This window comes from Camelus dromedarius, chromosome 24 (assembly GCF_036321535.1).
Source record: "Camelus dromedarius isolate mCamDro1 chromosome 24, mCamDro1.pat, whole genome shotgun sequence".
Lineage (NCBI taxonomy): Eukaryota > Metazoa > Chordata > Mammalia > Artiodactyla > Camelidae > Camelus > Camelus dromedarius.
The window spans coordinates 13,181,197-13,194,264 of record NC_087459.1 but is presented as its reverse complement, the minus strand read 5'-3'; the positions used below and the strand labels follow the sequence as shown (position 1 = coordinate 13,194,264).

Here is a 13,068-nt window from a genome sequence, read left to right as displayed (position 1 = left end):
TTTGTTTTACAACTTGAAGGTTTGTAGCAAACCTTGACTGTCTTTTGATGCCATTTCCCCAACAACGTTTGCTCGCTTCATGTCTCTGTGACACATTTTGGTAATTCTTGCAATATTTAAAGCTCTTTTGATTACGCTATTTGTTATGGTGGTTGATCTTTGATGTTGCTACTATGACTCACTGAAGGCTCAGATGATGGCTAGCATTTTTTAGCAATCAAAGTGTGTATCTGTTTTTTAGACATAATGCTATTGCACACTTCATATAGTGTAAATATAACTTTTATATGCATTGGGAAATCACTATTGCGATGGTCTGGATCCCAGCCCCCAGTGTCTCCCAGGTCTACCTGTAAACAGAATCCACAGTATGTCCCTATTGTGTCTGCCTTCTTTCACACGAGTGTGTTTGTGAGATTTGTTCTTGTCATGATGTGGAGTTGTAGTTCACTTAATCTGATTTGGGTCCCATTTTGAATGTTTATTATGTGCCAGTCACTGTGCTCGGTACCTTAAAGGGCTGGTTCATTGATTGCAGATACTCCACCGAGTTTCTGATAAGCCCATCCAACTTGTGTGGGAGGCAGAAGAGCACAGGCTTTGAATCAGACCTGGGTTGGGATGCCAGCTCTGCTGCTTTTTAGCTGTGTGACCTCAGGCAGGTTCCTTCACCTCTCTGAACTTCAGTTTCCATATCTGTAAGGTGGAGCTGACTGTCAAACCCAACTCCTAAGGCTGTGGTGGTGTCACGTGATCCCCGACGTGAAGGGGTTAGCCCCAGGCCTGTGAGGGGGCCACGAGTGTTACCTATCATTATTCAGCAAGCTTCGCGCTGCGTATGACTTACCACCGAACGGGAGATGGCATGATATTGACATTGCTTACAAGTAGAAGATCATTTTATAAATTTTATATAGGAATATATTTCCTTTTAAGGAAAATGTCAAACATGCAAAAGTAGACAACAGTTTAACCCCTCTCAGGTACCCCAACCTCAGCAATTAACAACACCTGCACCAGTCTTGTCTCCCCTGACCCTACACCCTCCCTACTCCCTCGCCCCAGCCCCACATTGTCTCCCTGCCTTGATTATTCTGAGATAAACCTCAGGTTTATTATGTCATCTTTTAAGTACTTCGCAATACCTCCAAAAGGAAAAGACTCTCTAAATAGACGAAATCACAGTACTATTTTCACACCAGAGAATTTAACAAATTCCCTAATATAAAACACATTGCGTCGGTGCTCACATTTCCCTGGTTAGCTCATCAATTTTTCTTTTTGGAGGGATTGGCAGGTAAAATTTTATTTGTCTGACAATTACAATTGCTCAAAGCTTTCCAGGTAAAGGGTGGCTTTTTGAAACTGCAAAATACACCTTTATTTCTGACTTGCTCTGTGTGTGGACGTGCGTGTTGGTGGGTGGGGGAAAGAGGGTTCTTTTCTTGCCTCTACTTTTGTCTTTTACTGTGTTTGTTAGAACTAATTCATTATGGAAATTTTCAAACATACGCAAAAATACAGAGAACAGTATGATGCACCCCTGGGTACCTATCATTCATCTTTGATAATTATCATCACTTGAGGCCAATCATTTTCCCTCCACCCACCTCCCATTTCTCTTATGCATCTCAAGTCTTTTCTGATCTATAGGTTTCCCTCCTATAGACGCAGAGATTTCATCCACTTTGGCCCCCGACCCCCACCCCCTTTCCCTTTTTGTAAGAATATTTTATCGGTGGTGGTGGCACTTCTAAGGCATCCATCTAAGCGCATGATGTCAGATTCACTTTCTTTTGCAATGTTAAGGTTAATTAGTGGGTGTGTCAGCCGATCCATCCACTCACTGAGTGTGGACCCCAGACCAGCATCCTCAGCATCCCCTGGGAACTTGTCAGAACTGCAGATCCTTAGGTTCATCCCAGACCTACTGACTCAGAAGCTCTGGGGTGAGTTCAGCCATCTGTGATTTCACAGCCCCCAGGAGAAGCTGAGGCACCAGGAAGTTTGAGGACCACTGGTCTGCTGTTTCAGCAGTACTGATAGTCATTGCCGAGACTCATTATTTTATTCAGAGTTGCAAAACTGCTACATTCTTCTTTCATCATTTCTTCTACATTTAGTGGCTGGAATTCTAAGCAGAAGGTAGTATTTTTTTTTTTAACGCAGTGGAAGTGGGATGAAGGGAGGATGCTGTTGGACTCATTATGTCCCAAAAGAAATTCAGTAACAATTTTAAAACGCAGGAAATGTGATCGTTAAATCTGGGATGGTATACGTTCTCTACAATCCTTTAGTTCACTTTTTTGAATAACTGAAGTGATTATTCAGAATTAGGGAATGATTTGCTCATTTTTCCATCTTTTTTTTTTCTTTCGAATGAGCTGCTAGATCAGGTCTCCCAGGAGAAACAACCATCCCTTCTGAACAAATCAGTTTCTGATTCTTATTACTGTTATTTTTACTCTGGAAGAGGAGAGCGGGAGTAATGACCCTCGACCCTCTGATTTTTGCCTTGTGAGGTCTGCATGTCAGAATTGGCTGACCAGCTCCAGGGGCCCTTTGATGGGATATGGGGGTTACTACATGTCCGTGGGATTTAAGGCCCAAGCATGGGGATTATTTTGGTTAAGTCAGAGGAGCTGTGAACTGAGTAGGGACATCAACCACACAGTATGTCCTGGTGGCTATACATCCTAATTCAGCCAGCACCTTAGTTCTTTGGAGCATAGCAGCAGTGGGTAGGGGAGGAGAGATGGGGTGGGTTGCAGGAGCTGGGTGAGAGCAGGTGTGACCTGGGCAGATCATGCAGACATGATCAGAGGGTCTGGAATGGACCAGCAGACAGACCTATAGTTTGCTGTCTCAGCACCTTGCTCATGGACACATCTAGACAACACGATGGTGAATCTGTCACAAATGGGCTCCCCACATTGAGAGGACTTTTAATGACTTGATATTTTATATAAAGGCAGACTTCTTGTCAATTATTCAGTGACCCTGAGAAACAATTTGTAGAAAGGCAGAGTCAATGTTTTCATTTCCCCTCTTTCTTTACCAGTTTTCAAAATAATGTGTTGGTCCCCTAGCCTCTTACAAGGATGATCTGTGAATTTTAAAAAAATTATGTGCTCATGGATTTAAACACAATCATCTTTCAACCCTTGTATTTTTCTTACTGAAGTTCAAACTGTCCCACATTTGACCAAATAAATCATAGTTTAATATTTTAGTGCGTCATTTGTTAGACTTTAAAAAAATACACACATATATAAAATTATAGGAAAGATTCTATTATAAATATTTTAATCATCTTTATTGACATATAATCTATATACAGTAAAACTCACCAATTTTTTCAAAAATTCACTGATCTTTCACAACTGTACACAGCCATGTAATCACCACCATAATCAGAATATAGAACATTTTCATCACCTCAAATGTTCCTCTGTGCCTCTTGGTGAGTTCCCTTCCCGTCCACTGGCAGCTACTGATCTGCTATTTTATTGTGTAGTTTGTTCCTTTTTATTGCTTAGTATTCCATTTTTACATATTGTTTTTAATCTGTAGGTATATTGTAAATACCTTTGCATGGTCAAAAGTCACCTATGATTCCATTTATATGCCATGCAAGAAAAGCCAAATCTATAGAGACAGATGGCAGATTAGTGGTTGCCGGGGGTTGGGGGCGGGGTGGGAATAGGGAATGACTGTGGACCAGCATGAAGAAATCCTTTTTGAGGTGATGAGCATGTTCCAAAATTTATCACGATGATGACCGTACAACTCTAAATTTACAAAAAAAAAAAAAATCATTGAATTGTGTATTTACAGTGGGAGAATTTTAAAGGATGCAAATCACAAATAAATATGTTAAGATGAAAAGGAAAGATCTTTGTGTGGCATAAATAGCAGTGTAGCTCAAAGTTTTGGTAGACTTCTAGCATTCTGTTGCCGGGGTGTTCTACAGTTTAACAAGGCACTCACTGAAGGCCATTCAGGTTGCTTACAGGTTTTGCTGTTCCAAACAGCACTGCAGTGCACCCTCTTACACATCTGTTAGCACTTGTCTGTCTCCTTAAGCTACATTGCTAGATGTGGAAATGCAGGTCAGGGTGTGTGCATGAATTCTAGGGCTTTTCCACCCATAAGGGCGATGTATGCAAAGGCCCAGCCCCTACACTCTTGACAATACTGGATTTCACCAGTAGTTTTCATCTTCGCCAAGCTATAGGTGAAGAGCGACATCTCATTGCTTTAACTTGCATTTCTTCTTTTACTAGTGAGGCTGAGCATCTTTTTTTTTTTTAACATTTTTTATTGATTTATAATCATTTTACAATGTTGTGTCAAATTCCAGTGTTCAGCACAATTTTTCAGTTATTCATGGACATATACACACTCATTGTCACATTTTTTCTCTGTGAGTTATCATAACATTTTGTGTATATTTCCCTGTGCTATACAGTGTAGTCTGTTCTACAATTTTGAAATCCCAGTCTATCCCTTCCCACCCTCCACCCCACTGGTAACCACAAGTCTGTATTCTCTGTCTGTGAGTCTATTTCTGTCCTTTATTTACGCTTTGTTTTTGTTTGTTTGTTTGTTTGTTTTTTGAGCATCTTTTTCTTATTGACTATTTGAAGGTCTTTTAAAGGTACCTATTTTTGTTGATCATTAATTTAGTAAAAGTTATAAAACTATAATATAATAAGAACATAATAGAAAGTACATCGATGTCCAGAGTAGCATTATTCACAATAGCTAGAATGTGGAAGTAACCCAGATGTCCATCAAAGGATGAATGGATAAACCAAATGTCATATATCCATACAGCGGAGTATTATTCAGCCTTAAAAAGGGAAGGAAGTTCTGATTCATGCTACGACATGGGAAAACCTTGAGGACATTACGTTAAGTGAAATAAGCCAGTGACAAGAGGATAAATACTGTATTATTTCACTGATATGACGTTCCTAGAGTAGTGAAATTCATAGAGACAGAAAGTAGAGGGAAGAGGCAATAGGAAATGAGTGTTTAATGGTGTTCAGCTTGGCAAGATGGAAAGAGTTCTGGAGCTGGGTGGTGGTGATGGTTGCACAACAATATGAATGTACTTAATGTCAACGTAGACTAAAAAAATGAATAAAGTAGTAAATTTTGTGTTATATATGTTTTACCACATAAAAAGATTGGGAAAAAACCCATAAAAAGTAAAAAATCCCTTCATAACTGTACTCGATAAGTGCATATTTCTCCAGTTATTTTTCTATATGGATTCTGTTTTTAAATTGTTTTTGTTTTTGTTTTGGGGGGAGGTAATTAGGTTTTTTTGTTTACTTATTTATTTTAATGGAGGTGCTGGGGATTGAACCTAGGACCTTACACATACTAAGCATACACTCTACCACTAAGCTATACCCTCTCCCCTTATATGAATTCTAAATATTTTTTAAATTAAAAATGGGTTATTATAACTCCTGTTTTACAATCTCCCCTGTATTTCATTTTTTAAAAAAAGTTTTATTGAGATATAATTTACATACCGTATAGTTCATCCATTTAAATGGTACAGTGGAATGACTTTTAGCATTGAGTTGTGCACCCACCTCTGTAATACATTCTAGAACATTTTCATTACCCCCAAAAGGAGCGCTGTGCCCCTTTGCTGTCACTTTCATCTTCTCCCAGCTGTTGGCAACCACTACTCTACCTCCTGTCTCTGTGGGTTTGTCTATTCTGGACATTTGATAGAAGTGAAATCCTAGAATATGTGGCCCTTTCTGGCTGGATTCTTTCACTTAACGTAGTGTTTTCAAGATTCATTAATGCTGCAGCACATATCAGTATGCCATTCCTTTTTAATGGCTGAATAGTATTCTATTATATGGATAGGCCACATTTTATTTATCCGTTCATCTGTTGATGGACATTTGGGTTTTTTCTTTTTTTTACACTTTTTGGCTATTAAGAAGAATGCTTTTATGAACATTCAGCTACAAGTTTTTGTGTGAAGGTATGTTTTCATTTCTCTTGGGTATATACCTAGTAATGAAATTGTTAGATCATATGATAACTTAACCATTTGAGGACCTCTCCTTGCCTTTTTACAGTAATTTATAAGACTTGAATATCTTCCTCACATGTAGATGCACTTGTATCTTAACCCCCGGATGGCATTTCATTGTACGAAAATATGATTTACGTATTCACGGCATGTCAATGGACAGTAGGCAATGATGCAGATCCTCTCCTAAGGGCCTTTGGGTTGTTTCCATTTTTTGACAGCATAAATCATCCTGCAGGAAACACCCTTGTGCTTTTTGGGATGTTTCTGCAGACTGAGTTCCCAGACATGACAAGGTGAGGGTTTTATCTGTTTTTAGGGCTTGATTTTGGCCCAATTCTGACCCTATTGCCTTATTCCACAGGGGACCAACCAGGCACCATGGCACAGAAGGGCCAGCTCAGTGACGATGAGAAGTTCCTCTTTGTGGACAAAAACTTCATCAACAACCCAGTGGCCCAGGCTGACTGGGCTGCCAAGAGGCTGGTCTGGGTCCCTTCAGAGAAGCAGGGCTTTGAGGCAGCCAGCATCAAGGAGGAGAAGGGGGATGAGGTGATCGTGGAGCTGGTGGAGAATGGCAAGAAGGTCACGGTCGGCAAAGATGACATCCAGAAGATGAACCCGCCCAAGTTCTCCAAGGTGGAGGACATGGCAGAACTGACTTGTCTCAATGAAGCCTCTGTGCTACACAATCTGAGGGAGAGGTACTTCTCAGGACTCATATATGTGAGTATCGTGGGGCAGCTGGTCACTTCGTTCTGGCCTCCTGTGTCTCTAAAGGAAGGGAGGGGTTTAGAGATGTTGTCGGGGTGCAGGTTGGGAGGCTGAAATTTTCACTGAAGGAGGCTGCATGGTGAGATGTAATCATTCTGACCTGGGTTCACATCTCATCCTGCCCTACCAGTTCTGTGACATTAAACAGGTGATTTCACCTCTTGAAGCCTCAGTTTTCCCATCTGCAAAATGGGAACAATCACCCTCCCCACATAAGGGAGGTGCAAAGATTTCATGTGATCACATGGGCAGGGCACCAAGGCACGTGGCAAACACCCAACAGATTTCAATGAAGTAATTCCCTGTTCTTCCTCCAATAAAGAAGAGCTCTCAACCCCCTTGGGAAGGCTGGCCCATCCTGGCAACCAAGTAGGTAGGAGACATGAAGATCTTGGCTAGTTTTGGTGGGGGCCTTCCCTTCCTAGGTTGGAGCTGGACTCTTCTGGGTGGACTGTGCAGATCAGAATGGACTAAAGCCTCACTGTCCAATAAGGTAGCCACTGGCCACAGGTGGCTAAATTTAGATAGAAATCAATTAAAAATCAATACTTGAAAATCGATCAGTTGCACCTGCCACGTGTCAAGTGCCCAACAGCCTCCTGTGGCTAGTTGGCTGCTGCACTGGACAGCACGGGGGTAGAACGTTTCCATCGTTGCAGAAAGTTCTATCGGACAGCCTGGACTAGACGATGTGAGGAAGTGTAGCTCAGGGTACAGGTTCCTTGTGGGGTGGACCATCTCCGCAGATGTAGAGGGACATGGTAGCCCCATGAAACCAGATTGGTGGGCAGAGGATCCCCCAACCCAGACTTTGTCCATCTTGCCTCTCAGAGAGGGCCTGTTAATCCCTTGGGCGAGTTACCTAATTTCTCTGAAATTTTACTTCCTTTTCTGTAAAATGAACACAAGAATGGTACCAGCCTCACAGAGTGGGCTGCTCTGCAAAGAAAGCACTGGGCATGCTTCCTGGCACGTTGTAGAAGCTCAACAGGCTTGGTGTTGTTTTCATTGGTTTTGTTGCTGTTGTGTTCATTTTTGTAATTACCAGACAGATGTTCTTGGCTCCTTTGCAAACCTGTGGCAACAGTCACCTCCATCTTTAGGCCCTTCTAGTCCTGCCATGTTTTGTCACGTGAAAATTACAAAACCCCCTTGTCATCTCTAAAAATGTCCTGCAGATTTTTTTTTCCTAATTAGGAAAATAAAGCATATTCATTCCAAGAAGTGAATAAATTTTGGAAAACTCAGAAAAGCACAGCAAACAACCAAAAATCAGTCCTCCCCCAGACATAATAGCTGATAAGATGCTGGTGCCTTCTCCACATCCTTCTTTGTAAGAATGGTGCCTGTTTGCATATTTCAAAGCCAGTGCCCACAGGCTGGGGACCTGCTCTTTTTTCCACACACAAGTCAATGCTGAGCTTCCCTATTGCTCAGTCATAACCCCAAATGCCTGTTTAAGGGCTTGGGAATCTATCCCATGGATGAACCATAAATAATTACCCATTCTTCTTATGGATAATTCAGAGGAGGGTTACAGTAGCTTTTTTATAAGAGCCAAGGGGGCACGGGGGAGCCACTCATAATTATATAAATGCCTCCTCTTTATCTCATTTAATCAACACAACATCCATTGAATTCACTATGCCTGTCCCATCTTACAGATAAGCAAACTGAGGCTCAGAGTGCTAAAGACCATCCTTTCTAACTAATCAGGGGAAGTCTTTTTTGTCCACACTACTCCTTGTATGGAAACATTATCTACCAGGGGCTGTTGGTACAGAATGGATGTTTCTAAGGACACCAGTCTATGGGAAGCCAGAGGGGAACCTGGGCTCTGTAGGTCTCCTGTCTAAGATAAGTCATTTCCATCCAGGGAGGTCAAGGAAGGGCATAGGTATGAATCTTGCTTGCTGTCCCCTGACACAGTTGTTTGAGCCCAAAATAGAAATCAGGAAAAATGAGGGTCTTATGAAGGTCCCAATACCCAGAATATCTTCTGACAGCAGATTAAAAAATGAATCAAAGCTTCAAATTCCTGCTATGCTTCTCTGGACAGATTAGATAAAAAGCCTTTCAGCCTTGTGACCATGCGCCTACTCCTATCTTGTTCCTTTCTGGTCAATTTAATCGCTTAAATAGAAACCGTTGTCCGTGACAGAGGAGATAAAGGAGGAAAGGGGTGAGGGTGAGGGGTACAGAGAGTTACTCGTCCAGCGCGTGATGGCAGAAGGCATGGCCCTTGTTACAGGTGGGCGGCAGGTGATGCCCAGGCAGCCGGCCGTGCCCGGCTTTGCCCTTGGTAAAGGAGAGACCTTTCCCCTCCATCCTGCAAGGCTCATCTCAGACAATGCGCTTTTGCTTAGGTCTTGGAAGATGTCTTGTCTTCTTGGATCTAGGCAACATAGAAGGCTGAGGGTCCTGTCTCCTAATCTCAGAGATGCAGGTTCTTGCCTGAGCTGCCACAGATCATCCGTGGCACAGATGGGGGCACACATGTGGCTCTGATTCCTGGTCCAGCCTTCCTGTGCTCTTCTGGAGTTTTGCATGACCACCTAGCAGTCTGCTCTGTCACTGGTGTTTGGCTGGGGGATGGGACAAGGATTTCAGGCAGAGGGAGCTCAGTGAAGGTGTGGGTTTTGCCTCTACTGGCTCCTGTCCCAAGTCCTTCCCAGCCCATTTTGTCCTTTACAATGACAAATGATGACAATGATGAGAGCAAAGCTCACATCCCACCCTGCACATGAGATGACTTGCCTGGGAAGGGACCAGATCACACACTGGCTTGTCTGCCTGTTAAGTGCCCTTGGCTCTCCTGCCTCCTTCTCTGTGGGATGCTGAGTCACAGGGCCTGGTCCTCGCCCTGAGACTGCTTGATAATTGAGAGGAGGAAGGTAAGACATGCTTGAGCTATATGCAGATCAGGACACAGATTCTAAAACGATGACTGCATGAAGACACGGTGGTGTATACACCATACACTGTGATAGCTCAGCTTTAAAACAGAAGGAAATCCTGCCCTTTGTGACAACGTGGGTGAACCTGGAGGACGTTATGCTGAGTGAAATAAGCCAGTCACAGAGGGACACACCCTGCAGGATCCCATTTACGTGATGTATCTCAAACAGGCAAACTCAAGAGAGTGAAATGGTGGTTGCTATGGGCTGAGGGAAAGGGAAATGGGGAATCGCTAACCAGTGGGCATAAAGGCTCAGTTCTGCAGGGTGAATCTGCTCTAGAGCTCTGCTGTACAACTTTGTGCCTGCGGGCAGCAATACCGTATTGTACACTTAGAAACTGGTTAAGCAGTGGGGGAGGGGATAGCTCAGTGGAAGAGCATATGCTTAGCAAGCACGAGGTCCTAGGTTCAATCCCCAGTCCCTCCATTAAAAAGAAAGAAATAAAAACCCAATTACCTCCCCCCTAAATAAAATAATAAATTTAAAAGAAATTTTTTTAAAAAATGGTTAAGCAGGTAGATCTCAAGTTAAGTGTTCTTACCCAAAGAGAATTTTTTTTTCCTAAAACGCAGGGTTCTGAACTCAGCACCTGTGAAAGGGTACTAGGGTGCAGCCCTCTGAAGCTTAAGAAACTTTGTGCATATGTACCTGTTTTTCTGGGTATAGGGTCTTAGCTTTCATCAGACTCAAAGCAGCATGATGACCCCCACAACAGTAATGATGGCAGCTGCCGGTCACTTCGACTGTATCATCACCGGCTTCTGCTGATACATTATTATTGTCACTACTGTTCTTTTCTTTGTGTAAGGGAGATATATGATCATTTAGCCCTATTTTTACAGATAAAGAACCTGGGACTTAGAAAACTTAAATAACTTGATGAGAAGTAGCTGGGTCTCAAACCCAGGAAGGCTGGCCCTAGGACCAGTGCCTTTAACTGCTGCCTCCCTGAATCTTTCCAATGATCCTATGACACAGAGGCTAGTACCCCTTTTAGAGAGTAGGACACTGAGGCTCAGATGTGTTCAGTCTCTATTGCTGGAGGTGGGCAGAACTGGGATTCATAGATGGTCTGTCTGCCTTCGGGGCAGGGCTGACTTTCTATGATGGTAAAGGACCTAGGGTACCAGGAGGCTTGGAGCAAGACATGATGGGTGTGGGCTGGGGCAGGTGGCGGTGGAGCCACAGGCACCATTCGCTTTGGGTTGGACAAGCTTGAAGTGCACAGAAGGAGGGAACCTAAATTTAAGTTATGATTTCTTTTTTGTTGTTGTTATGATTTCTTGAGCACCTACTAGGTGCTAAGCCAGAGACTGCAAAGCTTTTGGCTCAGAGTGAGTTATTTTTTTTTAAAAAAATGAGTTAGTTTGATATATCTCCCTGCCCCCAACAACCACCAAAGAAAATAAAGAAAATCTCACTTTCTGGCATTGCTTGAAAAAGCAGAGGACCTGGCACCCCTGGACCCAGGTTGCCAGGTCACTGTCCCTGTTAGATGGTCTGTGTGCACTGTTTTTCCACAGGCCCTACCACTCCCTTTTGTCTCCTAGACCATAGAGCTGAGTGTTGTTGACCGTTGATCACACCTGGCTGACTGGAGGTTCCTCTTTACTGAGCTGTGAGCTGACTGTTTAGATCTTTCAAGTTGTTACCGCTTCAAAGAACTTCCCCAATAATACAAGGCTATCCATGCAAAGACCACAAGAGGCTATTTAAAAATAAGCATTGTGTCTCACCTACTTGGTTCCTATAGACAGTGGGACCTTTCACCCGTGTGCTAAACCTCTGGGATTGACCCAGAGCCCAGGTGGATGGACCCTCCTGTTCATTGGGTCCCCAAGCCCAAATTCCCCACCCATGAACCCAAAAGGACATTTTCCTGCTTCATTGATTTCACTGTTGCAGGCAGGCTAGGGGCAAGGAGAGGCCCTCCTTCCAAATTCCAGTGGATGGTAGTGTTTTCATCATCGGTACCAGTTGGTCCTAGCCTTCTCCACGAGTGTCTGCCCAGGGAGGCTGGAAGCAGGCTGTGCGCAGAGGCCTTCTGGGCATCAGAATGTCCTGGAGGGTGGGGGAAAAAAGTGTAATTTTGCATTACTGGGCCTTGGAAAGTGGAAAGAGAGCACAGCTGGAGGCTCCCCTTTATTGAGCTGTGAGCTAACTATTTAGATCTTTCAAGTTGTTTTTGCTTCAAAGAACTTCCCCAATAATACGAGGTTATCCATGCAGAGACCACAAGAGAATATTTAGAAATAAGCATACATCATGCCCTGTGGCTTTTTCTTATGTCTGTTCATAACTATCTAAGTCAGACTCAAAACATTTTTTGACTGGACAACACATGTAAATGTTAAATAAAATAGTATATAAGTGTATTTAGAACTTTCTCTTTCATCCCCATCCCTCATCTTCTGATTCCCCTCCTTAGAGAAACTGTTCACCAGTTCCTTATTCCTTCCAGCAATATTTTATACATATACAGGCAAATATATGTATATTTGTATGTATATATTCTTTTTAAGGGCAGCAGACCATGATAATTGAGGCGGTCCCCCATTGATGGATATTTAGGTTGTTTCTAGTCCTCTTTGCCATTAAAATCAAGGCTACAGCAGATCTCATTCTTGGTGGACCCGGTCTGTCTTTGGGGTAGATGTTCAGAAATGACACGGCACTGGTGAAGGAAGCATGGTTATCCATCATTTTATAGGTGGGGAGGAAGAGGCTCCGGGGTTGGGCGCCTGGCAAAAGTCACACAGGCAATGAGGGCAAAATTGAGGTCCAACCCTGGATGCTGTGACTTAAAGCCTGCTTCTCTTTCACCTTCCCCCACTGTTCCTCATTTCTGCCGAAGGCCATGGGAGCTCAGGGCGCCACGGCTGACCATATAAAGTGCTGGGGAAAAACTGAAGTTGCTTCCTAATACGGTCACAAGAGGGAAACCCTGTGCCTGCAGCTGGGACCTGCTGGTGGCACAGGGCTGTGAGATGCCGGCTGGGACACGGGAGGCAGAGATGTTGAAACCTCTGAACTTGACCAGCTGGAGAGGGGCTTCTGAGGGCAGGGAGGCAGAAACACAGCCAAGTGCAGGTGGGCTGGGTCAAGTGAAATCGACTAAGATGGAGCGATGGGGAGTGATCGTCCAGATTCTGAGGCCCAGATGCTGCATGGGGCATGCTGCTGCCTGCCCATCTTTCCTCTCGGGCCGTTGTGCCCTGGCTGATGTACTGAACTGGACAGAGGTCAGATCTGCCTGGAAGCATG

At 43.5% G+C, this 13,068-nt stretch overlaps 1 protein-coding gene across 4 annotated transcripts in view; it reads left to right on the top strand.

Moving 5' to 3' along the window:
- The window catches only part of MYH11 (myosin heavy chain 11), a 106,704-nt gene that overhangs the window by 7,640 nt on the left and 85,996 nt on the right, over positions 1–13,068 (top strand). For all 4 annotated transcript variants that reach the window (XM_010982607.3, XM_031433154.2, XM_031433158.2 and 1 more), the window contains exon 2: positions 6,435–6,796. In XM_010982607.3, coding sequence (XP_010980909.2) covers positions 6,452–6,796 — 345 coding nt within the window. In that variant the 5' untranslated portion in view covers positions 6,435–6,451. The remainder of the gene's footprint in view (positions 1–6,434; positions 6,797–13,068) is intronic.